At 37.8% G+C, this 26,531-nt stretch overlaps 1 protein-coding gene across 1 annotated transcript in view; it reads left to right on the forward strand.

Moving 5' to 3' along the window:
- Positions 1-26,531, forward strand: part of INSC (INSC spindle orientation adaptor protein) — a 119,584-nt gene that overhangs the window by 67,100 nt on the left and 25,953 nt on the right. The window contains exons 6-7 of the mRNA XM_058807395.1: positions 1,662-1,775; positions 6,924-7,049. Of these exons, the coding sequence (XP_058663378.1) occupies positions 1,662-1,775; positions 6,924-7,049 (240 nt within the window). The remainder of the gene's footprint in view (positions 1-1,661; positions 1,776-6,923; positions 7,050-26,531) is intronic.

Consider the following 26,531-nt stretch of genomic DNA (forward strand, 5'->3'; position numbering starts at 1 on the left):
TAGATCATTATTGAAATAATTGCAATTTGCAAGTCTAGCCAACCTATTTTGGCCCTTCCCCTTCCCCTAATATAACTCTACGGAAATAACTTGTCCATGTTTTAGAGGTGATTTTATGCTGAAATTTTGTATTGTTTCAGCAGAAAAAGAAGAAAGGAGAAGTTTAGTGAACCCAAATAGTTAAAAAGCATTTATTACAAAACTAAATTAATGCATGCTATTGGTTAAACTCTAGCATACTCTGATGTGCTAAGATGGCAAAAAAGAAGTTGTGTTGGTTTCAGAAAAATCCCTTCAAGTTTTAAAGGGTTATTACTAGGAGGTGAGACTATCCAAAATATATTTGCAGAATTACAGTCAAACTAACCAGCTACCTCCAAATGCTCTTTGGTTGGGATTTATGAGAACTCCATGAAACATATGAGTTGAAGTGTGTAAATAACTTTGCATATTTCAAATTCAGTGAGTAGGTAAGCATTGTTAAGATGTTTATTATTTCAGTCTGAAGAGAAGTTATTCCCTGCTGATATTTCTGCCTTTGGGCATCTTGGCACCTACTGACACACCTGAAATCCTTCTCCCTTCTTCTTTAAAGGGAGTGGAATTATTGATGCCACCTCATCTTATGTGTATTTGTGTGACTGAAAGATATAGAACTCATTAATAAATTTTTTTATGAACAGTTTTCTGAGCCATTCAGTCAGGCTGTGTGCCCACTTCTGTCATAAAACCTCAATGTCTGGGGATTATTTGCTGCTCTGAAGCAGACTCAGTGTCTGTGTGAGAGATTTCAGCTTAAATTGTGTAAAGAGCCTTTTTTCTAATCAGTGTATCAGGATTTAATTCAGGATAGGTTCATATCAAATTTTGAACTCTTAAGCTATGTCTTTTATGGAGCATTTTTCTAATGCATTATTATGGAGCATTTTTCTAATGCTAAAGATGGAAGAACAGAGCCTCTTAAAGGCAAGGTAATTGAGTTTTGTATAAAAAACACTGTAAAACATGGGATACTTCCTTGCATTTCTTTCAAAGTTGGATTAAATACAAAAATGCTTACCTTCCTCCTCATAGGAAATAGAATTAAATTACTCTAGCGATTCTATGTCTTTTTTCAGAAACATAAAATGAAATGGACTTCATGTTCTTTTCACAGCTGTGCTTCTCTAAAGCTGCATTGACACAAATGCAAAAGCAAGACAATTTGTTCCAAAGATTAAAAAATATTTCATTTTTTTTAACATTGGAGAAATAGACTATATTTCTTTATAAGAATGTCTATTTGTCAGTGATATTTTGACTGAGAGTAGTAATGAAAGCAGACCCTTAGAAAGTAGTGTAAGACAGGGTGTAGCAATATTTCTTATAAATAAAGTTGAAATCTTGTATCACCATATGATTCAGCTTCTACACAAACTAAATTAGTTGCCTTCTGAAAATTCTGATTCAATCCCAGAATCAAATACAATAACTAAATATTATTAATATGTACCAAATAGCTGGAGAGTTCCATACGGCTTGTTCTTACGCACATACCCATTTTCTTACTCTGTTAATATTTATTTTTAAATATCCTTGTCCTTGGTTCCATCTACTCAAATGCAATGAGGAATGTGTGTTGTCAGTCTGACTGCCCCACTGTTTTGTCCTGTACCCCCCAGAACCTGCTGAGGCAGATAGAGCTCTCTGGCAGCCTGTACGTGACAGAGTCGGCCATCAGCAGTTTGTTCAGCCTTGCCCAGGAAGGGGCTCACCTCTGCCGCATCATAGCCAAGGTAAGGGATCCATGAGTAACCCAAAGCAGACTGGCAAAACAAGAAACTCATTCCACTAAAGAGAAGCAAAATTTATTCAGAAAAACTGCATTTTTCTCTTCTTGTGGTGCTTTTGCAAGTCATACTCTACAGAGTTTACCACCCCAACTATTGCATTAGAAGGTTTTTTCTCAAGAGGGCCACATCCCCCCCCAATTTTTAATTTAGTAATGCCCAATACCTGTTCAAGCAGCTTCCATAGGATGGTCAGCTCCAACAGGCTTCTCAGTATTGCTTCAGTTGCAGTTTTCGTTGTGCATTCTGAGGTATTATCACTCCATAGTTTTGGGAACTTTTGTAGTGTCTCTCTTGACAGTACTTTTTAACTACCAGCTATGGAAATGGAGAGAAACTTTACAATGGACTGTGTCAGACTGTGCAGAGAAACAGCAAGACCACCTCAGCTGTGTGTAGGGGAGGCTGAAGATATTACTAAAGATGTAAATTTTTTAATACTTTGCATTAATTATTATTCTTTTATAAAAGACCCATCATGGCAGTTCCTTCTGTCAGTGTGTGTTCTCATTTGCTGAGTAGCTGGTGCTAACTTTTGGTATAAATGAGTCATTCTGTCAAGATCCATGATACTGGAAATCCCTGCAGAGTTTGCACCTTTGAGGACACTTGGATCTTGAAGAAGTGAGAATGGTGGGACATGGTGTCCTGTGGAGGATAGGATAATCACAACCACAGGGCATGCAGAAAGAGGAAAACCTCTCTTCCCCCAGCTACTGCTGTGCCAGTTCCTTGTCCCACTCAGAGGCAGGGTTAGACAGCAGCATTTAATTGCTTCTGATGTACCCTTAGATGGATATTTACACCATAAAAAGTACTCTGTTCTGAAGGCTGAGAACAAGTCAGACTTGGAAACCTGTAATGGATTCTGTCAACAGCTTGAGAGATTTAGTTTTTTCTAAATTGGTATTTGAGCTCCACTCAGTGGTACCCAAAAACAATGTTAAAATGCTGAATATTGAGGTAGTGCAGAATTAACAAAGTAAAGGAAATTGGTCTTGGGCTTTTTGTAATTTCATGGCTTCCATAAGAGTTTAACTTAGCAGAAGTGAAGTCTGACCTTTCATAAATCACTAAGCTAATATATTGCTAAAATTTGGGTGTGCCACAGTTTTACAACAGAGGAAATGCATCCCCCTGTGCAAAGAACCCTAAGTGGAGTTTGGCTACAAATTACAGTGGTGATTGCATCCCCTGTGCTGTGCCTCTGCCTGCCCTGTGCACTGGGAAATGCATTTGTCCAGGCTGACCATTATCCTTCCCCCTCTGCACTGCCTTAGTTCCCTGCATCAGTGACCAAGGGGGCAGAGGAACTCTAACAGACCACAATTTCAAATGGGTAAAAGAGCTCTGTTCAGACAAAGAAACTTAACAGCACTGAGCTTTGCTTGCTTTGGAGGTTAACTTGCACCTTTCCAAAAGCTCCCAATGTGAATAAAATATGCTTTTATTTATTGTGTGCAGGCTTTTTGGAGTTTCCAGTTTTTGACCAAATAGCACATAAATGTTGCTTGTTCTGTCATTCAAGTTTCACTTGTGGCAGGTTTCACAATCTCTGAAGCAGAAAGGGAGAGAGGGGTACTGGCTCAAGTTAGCTATGACATGAATTGTTAGCTGTGACAGTAAAAATTCAGGGTGATTTCCAAACAAAAAATAAACAACCGCAACAACAAAATTTGAAATAGTTCTCAATCATTATGAGGGTGAAAAAGGATTGAAATTATGCGAAGATCTCAAAAGCTTCTATTAAATCCATATTTCCCTCAAGAGCTGCCATAGTATCCTTGATAAAAACTAGCCAGTGATTATTTGTTTACCATGAAAGCGAAATTCAAAAATTTTTCCATGTAACCTTGAAGTCTTACTCTCCATGACAAAGTGTGATCTTGTGGAACACTGCTGTTAGGTTTTTTCCAGTCCCAAGCTATAAGGTACAACCCTAAAGCACACCAGTCCTGGAGATGCAAAAAAAAAAGAACCGAGATAGTGTTGTAAAGCTACAATATTACAGGAGCTGGTCTCTCATTTAACAGTTTGGTAAAGGTTTCAGTCATTTCTCTCCTTCTCCCCCATCCCCTGCTAATATTTTACAGAAATTAAAAAAAATAAAATGCTCTATGATGAAGCATCACCCATAATTTTATTCCACCTGCAGGCATTCTTTGACACTTTCTTTTTTAGCATGTAACTTTGCAATCTGCTGTGAAAAACTCATGTTGCTGACTCACCCTGGCAGCCAGTAGTAGTTCTCACTAGCTGTCAGAGACATCAAACCTAAGGTCTCTAACAAAAATGAGTAGTAGCATGGACAAGATAAGAAAATTAGCATTACTTGGAGCAAATGGGTATAAATAGATTTGGATTTGTAACAAGCAGAAGGATTTGTAAAAATCTGTTTACAAGTTACAATAAATAGGTCATGGAGTGATAAAGAAAATATTAAAAAAAACCCAGAAACCTTTTACTGATGATAGAGTCCAATTCCAACTGTACTGAACAGAGGGCTGTGATAATAGGCTTGTAAAAGAGAAAGAAACAAAAATGAAGATATTCATACCTCATAACAGCCCCCCTGGAGAATACTTGACTATTGGAATTCCTTATGTCTGTACAGCTGATCATTTGCTCTGAGAAGCTTCTAATGCATCTTTCCTTACCTTCTTTATATGCCAGTTCCTTTTCTAGCAACTGTTTACTATGAAGATCTCTTTGGAGGTCATCTGTCAGATAATTATAAATGTCAAAGCCTTGATGGGTATTTACTGCGCCTGTTGTCATTTCAGGCTGAAACCACAAAATATTCCACCTTAGAATTAGCTGTCTTTTTGCTTCCCCTCTTTATTCACTCAATCCACATAGTTTTGGTGATTGTATTTCAGGTGATTTCATTACCTAAAACTAACCCTTCTGAAAAGCCTCCCACAAAGTTGAATTCCTGTTAATACAATATAGGAGAGAAGTAGTTCATCACATGTTAAAGCAAGTGTCTCTCTCTTCCTCTGAATGTTTACCTACTGGACCAGTTTGTCTATGTCTCTGTCAGATGGAATGGTTTGGCATCATTGCAAAAGATACAGGGGATGAATCTTGAAAAAGGTGAATAAATTCTGAGAAATGCTCTGATCCCAGTGAAGGGACTGGTTTTGACAAGCCATGGAATCAGGCTCAGTATTTGCCACCCATCCAATATTTCACTTACACATCTCTCAGTTCATTACTCATGGTCAATATTTTACAGCTTAGTGATGGCACATGGGGCACAAAATAAAGAGTACAGATCTCCTCCTGACAAATGCAGTGATAAATCACTTCCTGTCCATCAAAGGCAAAATCAGGGCACCCATTTGGCATAGAAAAGGCTTAAAGCAATGTGCCAACATCACTTGATCATTACTAGATTTATCCACAAACTTCTGCTTATTATGGCCGAAGCAGAGTCAGATCATCCCTGATTCAATTGAACTGTGGGAAAATTCAAATTGATAATGAAATTTAAGCAAAGATCCCAACAAAACTGTTACCTTTGGCTTAGGACTGACATATTTTTCAAATATTTTTCCTTATATTTTTAATAGATAATTTAATTACTGCTTGTGTGAAATATCAGTAACCTTTTGTGGAAGGAAAAGTATGACTGAAACTTTTTTGTTAGTTTACTGTCTCTTTTTTAATTTAAAGGCTCAGAAATATCTTTCTGTATTATTCTTTCTATAGCAGTATAAGATATAAAATAACAGACACATGAATGCTTCTTCAATTCCAGAAATAAGTTTTACTCCTAAAAAATTTCAGTGAGGCTATTGTTTTCACTGATGCCACCGAAATTCCATATATTTGTGCAAAGATATGATATGAAATTTCTTTCTGGAAAATACGTTGAAGAGTTAATTTTGTCTAATTCTATATGACTTGGTATAAATTTTTTGTTAAACTGAACAGAGGGCTTTGCTTCCTCTATTATTCTCTACTGTATTCAAGCAAAACTGGTACAAAAATATAGAATTCTGAAAATGAATGAAGGCTGAATTGTAGCCCAGGGTTTTAAGTCAGTATAACCTGTTGAGCTTTCAAATAATGGTGAGGAGAAAATGGCTGAGGAAAAAATAGGTTATTTCTGTGAATCTAAAAATATTTTTAAACAGAGTCTAGTGAAACAGACTTTAAAAATGGGTGTACTTTTCACTTGGTCCATGATTTCAACTATTTTTAAATTACTGCTGTAATCTGAACACTTTAGACTGAGCTCTTTCATCTGTCATCGATAATTTAAATGCTTTTGTCTTCACCAAATGTCTGATCCTACATCATAAAAGACATATGTAGTCTACCTGATAGCACAACATTTTGAAATGAAAAATAATTTTAAAAACGCCACCACACGAAGTGCAACATTGTTGGCATTTATTTAAATATTTATATTTGTTATATGACATTTGCTAAAACTTGTATTTACAAGTTGTGTTGGAAATTAATTAGGGATAGCTACTCCAATATGTACTCAAGTCTTTGTCACTATAGTAATTAAAGAAAAACTTTTAGGGATGCAGATTTTATTTGTTAGAGGATGAAGATTTGGATTGTATCTGTTTAGAACTTGACAGCTCTTTCCACCTGCTTTTCAGTACCTCTTCAAACATATGACCTTCCTGTTCATAATTCTAGCACTAAACAAATTTTGTGTGGAGCTCAGAAATGTAGAGGAACAGGAAATATATGGTAACAAAAACCTGTTTTATACTAATAACATGGCTGAAGGGTCAGTTAAATGTTACTCTAATTGCCACCTATTGATGGTTCTTTGTAATTTTTGCAGAAATGTCAGGTTTAATTTAAATGGAGCTTGTAACTGGTAGGAGATCAAGAACAATCACTTAAGCACACCTCCTGCTGAGGTTGTATTACTTTTTCATCACTTAGTGTACAAGCATTAATCCACTTGAGTTCTCTGTGTGAGCTTAACACCCTCTTTGTTGGTGTTATTCTGATGGCTGTTTTGAATGAACTACTAAAGGAATCTGCTCCCCATCCCAATCTTGATTAAATACCAGGGGAACCTTTAGTCCTACTGTCCTGATGGCTGTTTTTCCCCTGCAGGAAGGAGGTGTTGTTGTTCTCTTCAAGATCTGTCGCCAGGATTGTTTCAGGTGCCTTTATCCCCAGACCCTGAGAACGCTGGCATCAATTTGCTGTGTAGAGGAAGGGATGCACCAGCTGGAAAAGGTAGGAGCTTCAGGGTTCCTTACTGACTCCGTCATAAAATAGAGAAGCCCTGTCTTTAATCTCTTGCAGAAATTGATGATTTGGTGGTGTTTAATACTGGTGTTCCATACTATACACACCTTTTCTGTGCTGAACACATCTTCAGTCTTCAAAAAATTAATCTCAGCAATAGCATTATCCTATAATCTTTGCACAAATTTGCTTTGTAAGTGGGGATAATTTTGTAAAACAGGTAAACATGTTAGCAACTGCATCAAAAAAGGAGAAGAAAAACTAGGGAAATTATGTTTTCTGGAGTTTCTAAAGTGTTTAGAAACTCTACTGTTTCAAATCATCCTTAAAATACAGAAGGCTTTATACCTCTTTAAATCCTTTCCTGGTGGTCTGATAGGGCTCCTGCTTGTGGCAGTGCTGCAGCTTGTGAGAGTTGTAGTTGCAAAGAAAGAAGTGGGACAGATACAGTCATTAGTCAATCAAAAATGTGTCTGCTAATCAGCAGCAGCTTTCATAAAAGCAACTTTTAACTGCAGTGGCCAACATCAAAACATTATCCAAAGAAAATGATATCAACTTCTTAGGCTCCTTTCCTTTCTCACATTCTCTATGTACTGCTATGTTTTGGAAAATGAACAGTTCTGGTCACTAAATCATGATCTCATCTTTTGTATTTCATAAAAGAGTCATCTTCCTCAGCTGAATAATGGCCTCTTGAAGTTAATGATAAATGATTTCACTGCCCCTTTACACTGACATATCTTGTAATTTACTTCCCTGAATTCAAGTAAACTGTGACAGAACACCTGCAGCAAAAAGCAAGTCTCTGAGTTTACAGTAAATGAGGATGGCTTAATTTTTTTTTTGACATCATGCTGGTTCAGACTAACACCAGACTCAGTCTGAAAGTGTCTTTCATTATGTCCATTATAATGGTGGAGTTAATAGAGGTAGAAATGAAAAAGATTGATTCAAGTCACCAGGTCCAATTCCTGGCAGCATCAACACGTGTTTAACGTGCCCATATCAAAGCTGATGGAACAGGAGTGCCAGAAAAAGTGAACACTCTCAAGCTCAAGTTTCTTTGATCTGCTTTAAAGTTGGCCACAAATAAAATTGTTCAGAGTAAACTTGATCACAATCAGGATTGGAGCAGGGTTTAAAAGATTTAACCCCTTTAAGAGCTTTCGATTCTTAAATCATCTTTAAATATGAATAGTTTTTTCTTTCAAAATTTGAAGTACTCTTCTGAAGAACACAAAAGAGAGTTAAAAGTATTAGCAGTCCTTTAATTACAGAAGTTATCACAGGACTTCTTATGTGCCAGAAAAGGTGGCTTCTTTTATCCAACAAAGTATCTGGGTGCTGGTGAATGATTTAATTTCTCTAGTATGAATATCATTATGCCACCTAGTGCATTAAAATATCAGTGCAATTTGAACTGGGCTTTTAATGACAGAAACCTCACTTAAAAAAACCCAAACTTGGATACTGAGCAATTCAGATTACGCAAATCAAGATTAAAAGAAACAAAAAAACCCCTATGCAAGCCTTCCCCCCTGTATTTTTTAAATTAGATTGCACAGCCATTTTAGTGTTTAAAAGACCATTTAAAAGAAAGCAACAAGTGCTGTAATTTCTTATGAAACACTTATCTGAAAGGTGAACTGAAAGGGTGTGGTACTCTTTCTGCAGTAATTGCAGTGTTTAATTACTAAAGACATCAGGAATATTATTTATTTATCCAACGCTCTTTGAACTTGCCAATTCAGTGCTCATTTCTAAAGATGTAGAAAATTGCCTATTTTAATAAAAAAGCATTTTTTTCAATTAAAAAAACCCCCACATTCTTGTTCTTCCCAGTGACACATCTATAAATATATCAGACTGGAAAAAGCCATTATCACCTTTTTATCAGCTTGGTAAACAAGCTGGCCTTTGCTATAATTGCAGTGATAAGATAGTTGTTGCAATGATTAGCTTTTCTTCTTTTCAGTGAATCTAGTTGGGTCTGTGTACAGTGATGTAAAATCGCTTGGTCAAAATGGGATTTTGGAGCAATTATTTCACTTGCAAATACTTTACTGAATTTTGATAATATACTAGTACTCTTTGCTATACATTGAAGTGCAGAGCTCCAGGAACTCAAGAGTGACAAATTAGGCAATTAAAGTAGAAAAATGGTGAAGAAATAGTCTCATTGTGTGTCTGAGGACTGCATAAATAAATGTTCTCTGTAAGCTGTGCTCAACAAGTGGTAATTTTAGTGCTTCAAGGTGCTTCAACCTGCTTGTCAGTGTCTGGTTGTTTGATACACTTTAATTTTGTAATCCAGTGTGATGCCAGCAGGATTGAGATCATTATTTGGTCAGAGCTTCCTACTTTAGAGTGGAGTGGTGAGACCCTGGCAAAGCAACCAGAACATATTATTCCTGTAGCTGTTTATCCCTGTACCCAAGAGAACTTTGTCATCTGTGTCTTGTGGCACTCAAGCATTTTTAGGAGAAAGCTCACTGCACTAGAAAAGTTGTTTTTTCTTGATCCGTGCATTCCAGGGTTTATACAGACACAATAAGTACTACAGGTAGTTGGGAATAGAGAAAATAGATAAAATCCCTAAACTCTGAACTGAAAGGAGTTTTGGGAAAGCTGAGCATGACTGAAACTGAAGAACAATGTTAGTGCTGCACATGCAGACAGACCTGGGGCTGTGTCCTGCTCTGAAGTTTAGGACAGAAATGCAGCGATGTAGCAGGAGATTGGTTCTCTAGATTTGTTAGGGGTTCTGGAGAAAGAATATCTGAGCCTTCACGAATATGTTTTGCAAACATAATTCACCTCCATATAGCAAGAAGAGTTGGAGGCACAGAGTTAGGATTGATTATTGTGTGTATTTAGTGACACTTAAGGTTCAGAAAAAGTGAAAATTGTGATCTTGGTGATGTATATCCTGCAATTTGCATTAGGAGTAGCTGCATTTCAAGTAATGCTTTTGTTATGAAGACACACAGAAAATCTAACAGATCTGGTTTTCAACATGGAGCAACCTTGCCTGGAAATGGGATTTGTGTTTAAATAGATTTTTTTTCTAAAGCAATTCTTCAGGCCTTACCCCTGTGAGCATACATTAGGTCCTTGTTTTGCAGAGCTGTCTGAGCAAAGGTTCTCCCACACATTTGGTGACTTGCAGCCTTATTAAAGTCTAAAATCTGTGGCAGTTTCTTTGTTTCAGGGCTGTCTGTACAAAAGTTATTGGTGGTGGTACTAAAAGGCATGGCCTTCCAATTTTTGCCCTCCTGAAGCCCAGTTTTGTGGTCTTTCACTGAGGCTTCTGTGGCAATAAACTTCCTGCTGCAATAAAAGAACTGCAGAGCTGGTTCAGAAATAAATAGCAAACAGTGCAATGTACTGCATTTTTTTACTGTGCATGTGAAATGTTATCACATTAAAAAAATGCTGCTTAGCTGGGACCTGGATCAAGGGTTAACTGCCACAAAACCAGGATGATTTTACAAACAGCCAGCTGCCTAAATTTTAACAGTCTGCTGAGTATGGTTACTTAGATTATTTAAGCTATTCCAGAAAGCAAGACACCTGGAATCAGCTCATTAAGAGGAGATAATCCAGAGACACTGGTGACAACAACTGTTACTTTCATTAGTGAACCTTTTTAACAAATGACACAGCTTTTATCATTGTGCTTTAACCAAAATTGCCAAAGAATAGATTAAAAATTACTTTGAATTCTTCATTTAAAGCACACTAAATCAAATTGCCTCCAGTAGAGGAAGGGTAAAGAAAGTATGAAGTGTACATTATTTGTGGCTGGGAAAATATATGAATTTTATGAAGACTTCTAAAACATGAGTGACCTAAAAATCTATTAGTCACTGTGAACCCAGTCTGAGCCTCAGAATAACCATATTCTTATATGCAGTAATAATTTCTGCATGGTGGTAATGCAGTCTGTCCATAATACTGCTGAAAAAACAAGTTTTTCTGGGGAATGAAGTAAAAAGTATATTAGAGAACCTCCTACTACAACTTATTCATAGTTTTTGGGTGTTGATTGCTTAATTCAGATCTAACCACTTTGAACTTTCAGTTTCAGACATTAACTTCAGTTAAAATCATGGAGCAACTTTGTCTCAGGTGAAGTCTCAGCTACTAAAGCCCCTGAAGTCCATGTGAGTGTAGGGTGAGACAGAAATGAGAACTCTGTGTTAGGAAAAATCCCTCACTGTGAGAGTGGTAGAGCACCAGAAGAGGTTTCCCAGAGAAGCTGTGGATGTCTCATTCCTGGGAGTGTTCAAGGCCAGGTTGGATGAGGCTTTGAGCAGCCTGCTCTGATGGAAGATGTCCCTGCCTATGGCAGGGGCGGGTGGAAGTAGATGGTCCTTAAGATCACTTCCAACCCAAACTATTCTGTGAATTATGGAGAAGGCTTTGATTATGAGAGCTTGGATGGTGTGATTATGAGAGCTTGGATGGTGTGAAGGTAAAGTCACTAATTCAAAGGCTGAATGTAAAAGTTAGCTGGTGGCCCATGAGTTTCATTGCCACAGCATGGGAATGCTCCACAATTGTGAATGTTTTAATTTTTATAGTACCTCATATACAGTGGAAGTAACTTTGTACAGTGCAAGAGATGGAAAATTTTCCTGATCTGAATGAACTATTTAGCTGCCTTCATATTTCATTATTCTAATTGCAGAATGGCCAGGGATATTAATATTTTAATATTAACATTAATTCTCTTAATTAGGAGAAATATTATATCTCTTCTAGAAAAGGTATGTGAGATTGCCAGTTTAGGTAGGGAAAACTCTTAGGTTGCTACATTTAAAAGCATGTCTGCAAGTTGTTTGCTTCTTTTAAGAAGTGAAAGTTCTCTGAGAAGCAGGGAAATATTGATTTTTATTGTAGCAAAAGGCTTATTTACAGGACTTCCAAGAATGAGAAAGTTTCAGAAAGTGCATATCTCTGCCTCAGCCTGTCAGCCCTTATAACTCAGAGAAGAGCTTTGTGTTAGGGTTTCTTAGATGAAAAATTTTCATGGCCTATTTTAGTCATTTCAGAACAAGGATTTGATAGTCTCAAAGATGATAAAAATGGTTATTTTATTCTAAAATTAGTTGAGTTCAAGAACTCAAATGATTAAGATTAAAAAAAATTCAAAATGGCCATAGTTTTCAAAAATTAATTTTAATACATGGAGAGTCAAATTTCATATTATTCTGTTTCCTGAGGGAGACAGGATAAAGCTGGGTAATAACAACAAAATACAGGAGTTTTAGAAGCCATTGGAAGGTATCAAGTTGTCAAGGAGACCTTTTGTCTCTTTCCACAAAAACAGGTAACATGCAGTGTTACAACCCTTTCTGAATTTTTCACAGCTCATGTTAGCAAACACATTATTAATGCTGTTTTATAAAGAGGAATACCTTTCTTTTATGTTTCCTAAAGCAGTGTTTGTTTACTGAAGAAATTTGTGAAGCTGCCTGGTTGGGAAGAGCCTGGAAACTTACTTTCTGCATGCTCAAAACCACAGAGCACTGGCTTGTGTGCTGAAAACATGTGAAATGATTTAGGTGGATAGGGTTCAAGTGATGCATTGCTTTTACAGCCCTTTGGCTGGAGAATCAACTCTTCTGGTCTGCATAATTCACTTCTTTTTATCCTGGAACACTCTTTTGGCTCATCTTCCATGGCTGTTTGTAGCCAGGCTTTGAAATCATACTTGTGAAGTTACAAACAGTGAGCAGAGATGGATAAAGAGGTTTCTGGATTTTGAGAGAGAAGGGGATAACATTTTAAAGACTAATTCTGGCAACTTTTGACAGAGCACAGCACACTAAAAGTTGGTGGCCTTGGTAGCTGGACCTGGGGATTTTCTCACTGCTCTCAGTGGGTAAGTGTGAAAGTCACATGAGAATGAAGAGCAATGAGAAAGACATAAGAAATAAGTCAAACTTAAGGAATAGCAGGACGGACAACATAATGAAGCTGCTTTTCACACAGCCTTTTAGATAACCAGGCATATCTGTTTCAGTAGCTGAGTTTGTGGTACAATTAGATAATGCAAAGTTCTACGCTTGCAGCTCTTTAATTTACTGGACACTTCTTCTGAGTAAGACTGTTTAATTAATTGGCAGTGAAAAATGTGCAGTGTTTGGCAAATTACATTTCTGTCAAAGCCCCTGCAAGATTCACTAAATCATAACTGAGAGTGCAGGAGCTGCTCTCCCTCAAGTGCTGGCTTTGTGTGTATTAGGTGGTTCAAGTTTTACCTCTGACTACACAGCTGTGTACATGAAATCAGTAAGTTTAGCCTCTTTCAGCACCTTCCCAGGCAAGAGCAGCAAGACTTCCTAGGCCACTGCAGAATCTGACCATTTTTGGTGGAACAGCCTGCAGTTCTAAGGTGAAATAAGTAATGGAAGTGATATTTGTGAATACCGAGAAACACTGTGAAAAGAGGTTTAAAAAATCCCCCATCCCTCTCCCCAAAAATCTCACAACAACAACATCAAAAGAAAAAAACCCAAAACCAACTGGGAGCTAATCTCTGAAGTAGCATTTGATATGTTGAAAACCTTCTGCCAGTTACACAGCAGATTAAAATTTGTTCACTTTATGCTAGTGCCCATTTCATCATGCAAAAAGGAAAGCAAGAAGGTTTTTTTTATTCCTCATTTAAGGGACATAGAATTGAATAAAGACAGACAACTTGGTGCAAGATTATGGTAAGTTGCCAGATCTCCATAGGAAAAGAGTATCCACAAACTGCTTTGGCTGAGGTCATGGACATGATTTCAATTCTGTTAAAATGACTAATGAAATTATGGTGGATGTGTTGCTGTAGTCCTGATGCTTTAAAGAGATATCTTTCTGTTGCTCTGATAAAAGATTATCTCTCCTTACAAACCTTGCTTCACTTCAATCATATTATAGGTTTTTAAAAGAGGAAGAAAGGAGCAGAAAGTGTAGCAATAAGATAAGAATTTTGATAATACTGGTGAAGGAGGACAATGTGAGACTTGGCTAAGGAGTTGGTGAATACCTGCCTTGGGCTTTGGAGGACACAGATTCTATTGTCTATTAGCAGATCCTCATTTAGATATCTGGCCTTGCCCAGGTTCTGCAAACATACAAATGTGCACTCAGTCTTAAACATCTGGGTAAATAAATTGAAAAAACAAGAGAGCCACTACCTGCTAAAAATATCAGCAGACATGCACATCTGTTGGTCTGTTCGTGACTGAGATTTCTGATGGCAATAAATTTCATTAAGTAAATATTAATTTGTTGACTACTGAACACAGTGCTGTGGCACAAAGGAAAAGTTTTTAGAGTTAAATAGGTAAAAGATCTTTTTGATAAACTTTATCTGCCTTTTCAATGGAGTTGAAGAGGGAATCTATGAGTTGACATAAAAATCTATCTGTAAATTGTTAATATTAAAAATTTATGAATAGATTTGTATGTCAGTTTAAGATGAGCTGTCTTCTAACCCAACAATGAATACTTGAAGTCCATTCCCTATAGTGTGAGTCTTTCCACATCACCCACAGATTTAGGCTTTGTGAAGTTTGTCCTGTACTGAAAGGGGTATATTGCTTAAGCACAGATCTGTGATAATGTGTCCACGTGCAAAAATTTCACAGCAGTCAAAGCAGCCCTGTTTTATTTGGTTTTTTCCATGTTTCAACAAGACCTGATCAGAAGAAGGCATTGCAGCAGCATTCAGGTATTATCACTGCTGTTCTGGGAGTAAATCTTGCCACTGTTATACTTTTTTCATGGCTGCAGAGCAAGTGACAGCTGATAGAATGAGGTGTACTTTGGCATTTGGTTTCCATACAGGATGCCGTTACTGAAGGAGGAGTAACCACTCTTCTACTCTATCCCTCAGCTCTGCCTCTTTGTACACCTCAGTTTCATTAATTGAGATGCAGGATAGACCCTACAAATCTCTTTTTCCTTCTTGTTTTAAAAAGATAAATTTCCTTGAAATAGATTTTAAAAGCTGAAAAGGAAAGACCCCAGGTTATGCCAGGTTACTGAGGTGTACGCTTCAAAGAGCAAGATCAACTTGGAGCAGTGCCTGTGGATAGCCATTCCCTCCAACTTCATTTTGAAACTTTGGACTGGTGCCAGGTTACTGCTCTGCACTTGTTTGGCTCCCATATAATTTACACATGGTTTTTGCAGTCAGTTCTGTTAGTATTTTATGCTATTTATTGATTTTATATTTCTCTAAGTATTTTATTTCAAGCTCTCCAAATAGCTCCAGATTTATGTTTCAAAAGTCAGGATGTTAAGAGAATTTTATAAATGAAAAATAATTTGGAAATCACCAGATGATGATTTTTCTGTAACAATTTAAAGTATTACCTAAAGTGATGACAGTGATCAGGGCAGAGAATTATCCACGAATGATGTCCGAAGGAACAGAAGCCAGCACATCAAATAACAGGTGGGTTTTCCCTACCTAATAATAATAATCATCATCATCTATCAGGAAAATTTAATTTTAAGATGAAAGAAACAGCTTACTCAGCTCCTAAACTGAAGGCAGAGATTAATGACAATCAATTGAAGCATTTAAAAAGAGTGCAAGCAGAGAGCTATTTTGGACCTCAAAGATTCCCCTTGTCCCTGACAGAGGCAGAAATCTGGAAAGAGATGATCTTACAGAAGGACCTAACAGATGAATAACTTGGATAAACCTTTTCTACTCACTCACCAGGAAACTGTTGCATCTCATATCTGCATCTGTAGCCAGGTGTAAACACATGTACTGAATGTGTTTAGGTTGCACTTTCTAAATAGCTTATCTGTAGCCATGATAAAGGAGAGATAGGAGTGAAAATGCTTGTAAAAGGAACACAAGTAGAAAATCTCTGCTAATAATAAGTTGATCTAACTTATAGTTAGATATAGTTAGTTGATCTAACTTATAGCTAATAATAATAGTTGATCTAACCAATCCATCCTGCTGTAGATTTTGTGAATCAGTATTGTGGATGAATTTTCTGGATCATAGAAAAGTCTGAAGAGTTTACTGCTCAGGGCTTCCCTTTCTTGTTTGGCTGATCCTTGAGCTTACCTAAACCCTCACTGGTTTCTGAGACCTTTGCAGGAAGGAGAGCAGGTACCTTCTGCAGAGATCTGGTAGCACATCAGGGATTTAAATGCCTCTGGAGCCTGAGGATTCACTACCAACATTACTTTTTCCTTCTAATCCTTCTCTCATGTTTATTTTCCCACCTTTATTAACTCTGAGAGTTTTCTAGTGCTCTATATGGCTTTTTGTGTATCTATTCCTGCTTGCATAACATTGATTTTCAAAAATGTTAATACACTTTTAATTTTGAAGGACCTTATTCTCAGATTCACATTACCAAAAAGCAAAAGGAGAAAATCCTTTCTTCATTCATCTAAATGCAGCTATGGGATTCCTTACTAATATAGAACTATATTTACAGAAGTACTGCATGACCAAAGCTCTCAAAAATAAGAAATTTTTTCTCCTGGAATCCGGAGAAGAAATTTCCATCTTTATTTTCTTTAGGTCATTCCAGTAGGAAACAAATAGCCCTGTATGTTCATAAATGAGCTGATCTCAGTCATAGATGAGGGTAACATGATGGAGGCTGTCAGACAAAGTCACTGGCTTGGCCTGGAAATAGATATTGGTCACATTGGGGTTACAGGATGTGGGAGCACAACAGAAAACTGGTTTTTATCACAAAAGCATCCATATTCTGAATCAACTGACCACTTCCTTGTGCTTGCTTTTTGGTAGTAGCTCAAACTAGCAAAACACATAAACCTCAGCTTATGTTCAGCTTACAACTTGGCTCTTTTCCAAAACCACTTCTGCCACTCTTGCATTCCCACGAGTGCTACTGCCCTTCCTCCAGTTGCAGTGGTGCTGACAAGCCCTTGCACCACAGCACTTCCCAGAGCTCACACTTCGGCAGGGAGGCTTCAAGAGTCCTGCTGTGACACTATTCAGTCCAGCTATAAGCTGGGAATCTTTTCTAGCTGCAGATACTAAGGAACCTTTGCAAATCAGGTCCAAGGAGGGCTCCCAAAATGCGAAAAATCTGGATATTGTTATCGAGAGGGAAATCCAAAAGTTTGTATTTTGAAAATTTTAATTTTATACAGTTGCTTGTGGTTATTGTTTGGTTTCACACAATATTTGCCAAATTTACAGTCAAAATATTTGGTAAAACCCTCTTTTCTCCTTCCTTGTCCTCAGTACCTATCACTGCAAAAAAGTCAGAAAGCTCTTTAGAAAGCAAGTTAAAAATATATGTAGGAAACTTTACAACACCAGTGTTGGCCAGTTCTAGCCCTGGCTGCTATTAAACATTCTACCAGTAGGCTTGATTGATTTAAATGAGTGCTCAGCAGTTTAACTTTACCCTCAGACAAAAGGGGTTATTTGTTATAAAAACAAAAAACTCAGGATTTTCCTAGTGGTAATATTCTGACTCTGCTACATTGGCCGAAAATTAGCCCTTAGTGGAGTTGACTGTTTCCCAGAGGGAGGAGTAAAAAAGAAACAAAGGAAATCAAACCCAGTGTAATCCAGCTGGCTAATTACATGAAACCTGGTATCCTTTCCTTGTGATGTATGTTTGAGGTCAGGGCTGGCATTACTCAGGTGAAGTGTCTTGCCTGTGCTCCTAACAAAGCAAAGGAAGTTAATTGTGTGAGATTTTTCTTACTCCAGCCTTGTAATGAGCTCAGAGCTACCATGTGACTTACCTGAAGCTCACCCATGATAAGTAGGAGCCTCCATGTATTTCTTAAAATAAGGGAAGGGTAAACACTAATTAATGGCAGATGATGTAGAGATGTGTTTGTGTGTCACTGGACTTTTTTGCTTAGGCTTGTTTGCAGGAAACCACTTAGGTCTGGCACACTGCCTGATTTACACTAAAACTTTCATGTTTCATAAAGCATCTTTGAAAACACTTAAAGAGCTGTTGGAAAAACAACCTCTTCTGGTAAAGATAATAATCCTGTTAGCTAAACATCTAACAGCATTGCTTGTATATTTACCTGACCTGTACCTTTCTTCTCTTGCCTATCATTAAGTTCCCAGACAGAAGGTCTTTCACTGACTGTTCCTTCCCTTGCAGTCCTGTCTCAAGCTTTTCCTTTATGAGGGCTTTCAGTTTGTTCCTTTGCAGTCCCTGGGAATGGATCAGAAAGTTTTGTATGGGTCAGGGCATACGCATATGCTTGTCTGACAAGGATCTTCAACTGAGATGAAGAAGGAATCCTCATGGGACCAGCAAGTAGAATCAAGATGACAGAAGCCTTTCCTTTTGTAGGAACTCATCTTTGTCACTTTGTTCTCACAAAGAAGGTGTGGAGAAGTTTTCACAGTGACTTATATTAGCCAAGGACCAGTCCTGCCTGACCAGCTGAATGGCTTCTGTGATGGAGTGACTAAATTCATGGACAAGGGAAGATACCGTTTATCTGGACTTCTGTAAGGTTTTTGACATGATGTCCTCATACTGAGAATTCTGTCACACTGGACATGTGTGCCCTTCCTTCATACTTCATATATAACTGAGAGAAAACATTATTTTACTGTCACCACTTCTTTTGAAACTTTGTTAGTTTCAAGCACAAGAAAACAGTATAGAAGGAAAATATCAAACAGTACTGGTCCAAATATGGGCTCCTGAGGAGGGACCCTGCTCATCACTGCTCTCCATCTGGACCCCAAGGAGTTGACTGCTACTTTCTGGTTGTGACAATCCAGCCAATGCATCATCCAACAGACAGTCCATGTCTAATCCCAAGCCAGCTGGTATAACCAATGTTTGTTCCTAGCTTCTGTTGTGTCTCCATAAGACACACTTGTGTGTCTCTGCCAGAGTCCAAATGTCTTCTTGTCTGTCTTTGTTTAAAAATGAGCTTAGCTGGGTTGCTAAAAATGGGCATTTCTGGCACGAACACTTCAGAAAATTGGATTTTGAAGGGAGGCCAAATTTTCTCTTACATACATCCTATGAAGACTTGTTGACACTCAATAGGGGACCTATAACATCTGTCACTGAAGGAGTTGATTTTTTTCTATTCAGTATGCCATGAAATTCTGTGCTGTCATTACTCCAGTGGTATCTGACAGTAGAGCAGAACTATCTAGTTGTGTTTACTAGTCCCTACACTGCTGTTCTTGGTTACAACAGAGAGGTCAATATACCAACTACAGATGCTCCCTCTGTCCCTCAGGACTTTATATCCTTTCCTCTCACCTATATGTACAGCTATATTTTATATGGAGACAAGCATTTTCTATGTATATCTTGAATTTTCAAAGGAGCCCCTTCTGAAAAGGGTTTGTGACAGCCTCAGTCTGACTGAAGGCAGTGCAGAGGTGGACACTCACAAAGCTGAGCCCTGTGCCACATAAAGATGTACTGAGTCACATAAAGATGTACAGCAAGAGCCATGAAAGATCTGCCTGTGATGACATAATTTCCTGGTCACCCTATTGGCTATTAATCCTCAGGTTTACTGGTCAGAGTCCCTGATTAACTACAATTTATAAAATAAGGGGAAGAAATGAAAGTTAAAACAAAGAAATATATCGAACCCTAAAAAAATAAATAAAATTGGAAAGCTATGCTGAGCTTAAAGCCTTCTGATACCCTGACAATTGCCCAGAAGAATTCTGAAGGCAGCACAAGTCCCATTCCTGGTGGCTGTGCACAGACAGTTTCCTGATCTGTTGGTGAGGTAGGAAAGACCATATACATCCTAGATTCTTGAAAGTGTCCTAAATTGCTTAAAGTGGGACTGGGCTCTGCTACCCAGAAATTTTTAGTTCAGCTGTTAATAGAAAAACAGTGATTTCCCAGATTTTGATAAGCACAAATTGGTTTATAAACCTGAACTTCTTTCCATCTGTGACCTTTCCTTCACATCTTTATGGGTATGCCTGATAGACACAGATCCATTTTAAGAGCGGGTAGATAGTCCTTTTGTCCTGTTGCTGTTCCTGACATGATTTACTACATAGGCATAATGGAGGCAACCACATGGGTGATGGTCACTCCTGCAGAGTTTGCCAAGTCTGATGAACAGCAGCTGGAATGCTGAGGAGCCCTAGAGCAGAACTGCTCTAACAGTATGAAATTCTGCCTCTGCTTCCATTTTCTTTTGCAGGTTCTATTTCCTGCCCTGCGTGAATTTCTTGACCTTATTAATTTACCTTGCCATATGAATATCTGTTTCTCCTTAGCCACAAACAGCCACTTCTGAGTCTCCAGCAGTGCAGGAATGTCCAGGTGCAGAGCACAGGTCTTACCTGTTGCCTCCAGGCCTGCACCACAGATCTGTGTAGAGCTGCTGGTGCCAATGGTTTAGCTGGCTTTGAACAACTGTGGGTCAGATAAGGATTCACTCGACTTGCTGTTTGTTTTTGTTGATTTCCTTTGCTTTATTGGATAGTCTTGTTCTCTCTTACTGCTGTATCTTCTGGCCTTAGAAAAGTCTAGACTGCCAGATTAATCCTTACATGCTCTTTTTTTGCCCATCTCTGTTTTAATATAACCAATATTGGGCAGAGTTGCTCAAGCTTCTGTTTGCAATAAAGCCTGTGCCAGAATATATCAGATTTTCAAGGAAGTATTTTGGATCTCTGCTAGAAAAGGCTGACATCCTTGCAAAGGCCAGTGACTGTAGACATTTCTGTACTTCTTGGTGTCACTGTCTATGAGTATTGAGAGGAGTGAGAGGAAAGACCAAGTTACAAAAGTAAACTTCATAAACACTGGGACACTACTTCCCTCATCTTCATCAACTTGCAACAGTTTATGTCAGCTCTGCCAAATGAGTAGGATAACAAATCATTCCAGGATGGGAGGCTGGCATGAAAATCTCCTGGTATCAATGTTTTGCCTGGAAGAATTTTGCATGTTTTCTGTAAGCTTTCAAAGTATCCATTAGGTAATATTTATTTATCTGATTCCATAGGTTATTGCATATATTAATAGAATTTAGAAATTTAAATATTTTTATTTATTAATATAATATTAGTTTATATTGCTTAGTTACTTATTTGAGGCCTGGGAAAAAGAAATGAAGCAAAATACAAGAGCAAGGATAATGTGGAATAGACCAAAGGTGATAGAATTTTTCTGCCCATGATTTAAAAAAGTGATTAATAGGATTAAATTTCAGTCTTTTTAGATTACAGCTCAAATCACCAGAATGGTATCTATCCAGTTGTGGATATCCATGCACCATCAAATGGCAATTAAATCCACTCCATAAAGCTAATACTTAATTGCTATTAATTTAAAACTGGGCTGATAATGTATTTCAATGTTACTGCCATCCTTGGGATGTGCACACAGTTTAAGAGCACTGAGTGTTTTTAAGGTGTCTGTGGTAGGATTTTCCCCTTGTGCTGGTTAAGCTGTGTTCAAAGCACTTTAGCTGGAACAATAGAATAATTTGGGCTGGAAGGAACTTTTAAAGCTCATCTAATCCAGGCCCGCTGCAGTGATATTAAAAAAGATAGGGCAAAATAGAGGGCTAAATTGATTATCAGTCAGCATGGAGGAAGAGATCCACACATAGGGCAGAAAGGCTTATTCCAGCACAAAATCAGGAAAGAATCTGAGCACTTTTGCATTAGAGCTTTTCAGCTGTAGTGATCTAGGAAGAATTAAATCATCCTCGTATTTCTGTGCTAAAATGATTATCACGTGGTGTTTTAGGGTCATAAAAACCAAGTGATAATTCTCCACATCTGGTCTGAAAACTTCACGACAAGGAAGCCCAAGTTAAAAGTCAGTTTTGCCAGGCTGTTGACTCCCCGCAGTAAATGCACATTATACTATGCAATAGTGGCACCCAGTGGAGGTTGGAATTACAGCAAAGCTTGTGCTGCTCCTCGGCATGGTCTGCCCAAAACTATCCGGAGTTTAGCAAGGCAGCAGAGGATTTGGGAAAGCAGGTTTATGGGGACTAAAGCTGTGCACCACTGAAGCATCCTCCTAAATCAAGGTAAGCCATGGCAAACAGGGCTTTAATCTGAAAAGTTAAGGTTCTCTTATCTATTCACAACAACCTGGATGGCCTGTTTTCCTACAGGATAGACCCTCTGCCTTACCTGCATTCATTAAAAAAAAAAATCTTTAAGCAACATCTAATGCAAGAGCATCCTTGGGGAAGTGGGGAAAAATGCCTTCTATTCCCACTGTCCTGAGAGTAATGCCTGGATATTGGGAGTATCTGCCTGAAAAACTTGGAGAGAATGTGAGGAGCAGGATTTGTGCATGGGGGGAAAGAGGGATCAGAAGGAAAGCATAGCTCCTTGTTCAGTTTCAGTCTGGGAAGGCTGTAAGGTGCATGAGAGAGGAGTTGAGAACAGGAGGAATGCCAGGAGTGTCAGGTAGGGAAGGAATTATCAAGGGAAAAATGTCTGCTAACAGGTAATGCTAACACAGCACCACTAAAATATATGGGCACTAAGAATAAGCTGTAAGCAGAACAACCTCAGAAAAACATGCTACAAAATAAATTGTCTATCAGATTTCTGTAAAGAATATTATTTGCTATGGGGTGGTCAACATGCTGCTCCATGGGGAAGGGGGCTATCTGCACTTGTCATCTTCTGGTTATTGCTTTCCCAGGAATCATGTATTGCAAGTAGCTCTGATGAGCAGGGATTTGGGAATAACTGACATGCTGTGCTAAAAAGAATGGAGTGAATTAGAATGATGTTCTTGCACGCAAGGTGTTGTTGAGCTCAGATTTCAGTTCCTGTTGTTTATAGGCCTTATAAGATCACAAAAATGTGATGAATTAGAATGGTGATCTGAGTTCCTAGAAATTGTCCAGCCTTAACTGTTTTAACACTTTCTTCCTTTTGCATTTATTTTTGCATTTCATTATAAGCACCACAGACTTTGGCATTTTGTCCCTGCTGGAATTCTTCTAGATCTGCAAAGAGTGGCTGGATGCAGGAAAACACATTCCAGGACTTATGTTGATCTGGTTATTATTCAGTCTAAGAAACACTCAATTTGTGGAGAAATGAAAGTTCATTTGAAGGATAATAAATAGCATTATTGAATGGCCTATAGCCACATAGCATGTGGCTGTAGGTAAGTAAGTTTTTATCTTTATTTTTTTATCAGAGCACAGGGTATGAAAGGGAAATGCAGTCACTCAGGAGTAAGAATCTCCCCCAAATGTGTAATGTGAACCTCATGGCTGATCCAAACATGGTGTTTTACTACTGCCTAGGCTGAGAAAGCAATTACAACTAAAGGGAAGGCAAAAGAGCTGTTAGAATAGGCTTGCAATTTTTTTTGAGCAAGATACCTGATTTGTTCTGAGAAAAGTAGTTAGAAGGCATAAGTCACCTTTTAGTTACTAAAGATTGCTCATGTCTCATCCTGTATCCTGGAAGAACTGGGTTACACATCACAGGATCTCACCTAGGAAATATTCATGGATGAAGACACATGACTGACTTCCTGCTCCAGTTAGCTAAATTTATTTACGTATTTAAAGGCCATGACAAATTGCTTTTCTCCTCACTCAGAAAAGGATTTTTGATGATTTTTGCCCCAGGGAACTGGTGGTGTGTGAATTTTCCAGCCCATGGATTTCTGTGTGGCTGTATCAGATGACACTGAGAAACACACCCTGCACTTTTATTTTACCAGCTTTGCCAGTTTATTAATGATATTGATGTTACTCTCAGTAAAAATTCTGTTTGCTGCTCTCCTTTGGTTCATCTTCCCTTCAAGCTCCTTTAAACATGAAATAACTCACTTGCATTTAATTTTTGGCACATTTCTCTGCTAGAAGAATTTATGTCTTGTATTAACCAGTAAAAATGAAGCCACAAAATGTACAAAGAAGGTAAGGCACTTAGGACCTGTGGCATTGGAGAAGACATTAGGACAGAGAAGTCCAATTAATCAGACCAGGACATTCAGCCCCAAAAAAAAGGACAGGTAATTGAGACATACTCATGTAATTACAATTGATTTTTCTTACAGAAAAAAACCCCCAAAAGACAAAGAATGACAATTGCTGAAAGTGGTAATGGCAAGGAAGTGATTTTAAGTCAAGATGACACTGGCTTTTTTTTTTTTTCCTTCTTTTTCTCTCTTGTTTTTTGAAGAAGATATGAGTGCTGGTTTCTAATCCTTCTAGTCCTAAAAAGAAGAGTAAGCCTATTCCAATAATTAGTATTTTTTCTTTTAAATAAAGAGAAAATAACACAGAGAGAGAGAGAGAGAGATAGGCAAGGATATAACAGTCAAAGACCTTTTCAGTAACATAGATTCTAAGATTTACAATTGAATTAACAGAGATCAGTTAAAACTCATTAAAAGCCATCTGATTAGACTGCTGGTATTTTTTATTTTTTTTTTTTCAAGAAGAATGGTTTGTGGCCAGTTATTTTGAACAAAAACATTTGCCCTTTTCTTAAAAATCCTTAGGGTTTTGGAAGAAGTATTTCCATTTACTTTGGCCATTTATCTTTGTAGTGACTCCTCTATTTTACTTCTGGTTAAAATTGCTCTTCCCTAGAACAATTAAGGATCTAAACCATGAGTGTCAGTAAAAAGGCAGCCAGCATCTCTGTTGCTGCTGGGCAACCTGTCCAGCAGGTGGTTGGCAATGGAGATGACAGAGTTATCCTGCAGGTTTTGTGCATTAGGAGTGGGAAACGTAAGTTTTCTGTCATGGCAAGGATCATGCAAAGGTGGTTTGGATCTACTTTGCTTTAGAAATGTCTTTGCTCAGTGGTGGGACTAATGAATCTCCAGAGTTCATGGTGAATCTTTGCTGTTGGCAATATGGAAGTTATTTTGAAGGGAAGCAGTATGGAAATAAATGTTATTGGTATTTGATATGGGTGTTAGTGAAAATCATAGTCACAGACAAAACCCCAGTGAAGGGTGGCCACTTCTTATGTGGCAGAAAGAGTAACTAATTTTATCCAACAAAATATCTGGATGCTGGTGAATCGTTTAATTTCTCTAATATGAATAACATTATGCCACCTAGTGCATTAAAATATCAGTGCAATGACAGAAACTTAATTTAAAAAACCCCAAATTTGGCTCTCAGGCAATTCAGATTAGGCAAATTAAGATTAAAAAAAAACCAAATCCAAGCCTATGCAAGCTCACCACCCTCTATTCCCTTGTATGTATCTTAACTGCTGTACGTAGACACGTAAAGTTGCTTGAAAAACTGGCAATTCTATGAATATTTAGAAAACAAAAGCCCACGTATTCAGTGCAACAGCTGCTATTTAGATTTTTATACAGAACTTTAGAGCAGATGTGGACAGAACACCTAAGTAACCTGTAAAGACCTAGAGTTACTTTTGGGACAACATGGGAGGTGGAACAGTTCTTAGCCTAGCTAGGTCTAGGTGCAAGGACTTTTATTGATGGCTCCTAATTTCACTGAAGAATGTTAAACCTTCAGTTTGTCATAACATTAATATGCCTCAATTGCAAGGTACTTTTCACACATTTTGGGTGAAATAAAGCCTGAAGATGCTCTTTATTTGTGGAGAGAGCCGTCAGTTCTTAGCGCACAAGAGACTCCCTTCAAGACAGTTTTGGATGATCTTTACTAGAACATCTCTTCCTCTTATGTATAGAGGGAAAGAAAACATGTATGAGAGATTGGCTTGATTTTTTTATTTGGAGGCTACTAATGTAATTATAAGCAACATGGGAGATTTTTAAAAAGTCATTTACACTGATCATTCTTTTTTTTTCCCACCAGAATCCTTGTTGGCTTTGAATTTGGTAGAATTTGTTTATGTTGAATCCTGTTTTATATGGTTTACTTTCCTCATTTGACATCAGTCAAAGGAAATTAAAAAAAAAAAAGTTAAATTCATATGCTAAATTCATCTTTGGTAAAAAATAGTGGGAAAGACGTAGCTCAGACTTTGCAGTGGCTGTTCCCTAGCAGTTGTTATCATTTCTTCCAGTGGCAGTTCTGGCTTGTTACACTTTCCCAAGGGTGAGAAGGATGTGACCAGGACTCTGCCTGTTGCCCAGTGAAATTGGACATATTTGTACTCTGAGATGTGATGAAAATATAAACAGAATGTCCACAGTTCTTTCTCTTTTTGTTCTTTGTCAGCTGTAGAGATTAAATACTGGAAAAATACTTTCATTGAAATATTTTATTTACAGTCTGAATTATTCTAGATTAGATTGCCTAGAAAATTATATTGATTTTGTTTGTTAATGCTTTTGGGAATGGAGAGTGCACAGAAGGCAAGTTTCAGGAGAAAGTCCAGTAAACCACAGTTTCATTCTGGGCAAGGCACTGTCCTTCAAAACAGCATTTTCCTTCTTTTGGATGCCTCGAATTTGAGTTCTTTCTAAAAGTCTGGTAGATTTTAATTTAAGGTTACATTCTTTGACCTAAAGGATTCAGTGTCTG

The sequence above is a fragment of the Ammospiza caudacuta genome, chromosome 6, assembly GCF_027887145.1.
Source record: "Ammospiza caudacuta isolate bAmmCau1 chromosome 6, bAmmCau1.pri, whole genome shotgun sequence".
Lineage (NCBI taxonomy): Eukaryota > Metazoa > Chordata > Aves > Passeriformes > Passerellidae > Ammospiza > Ammospiza caudacuta.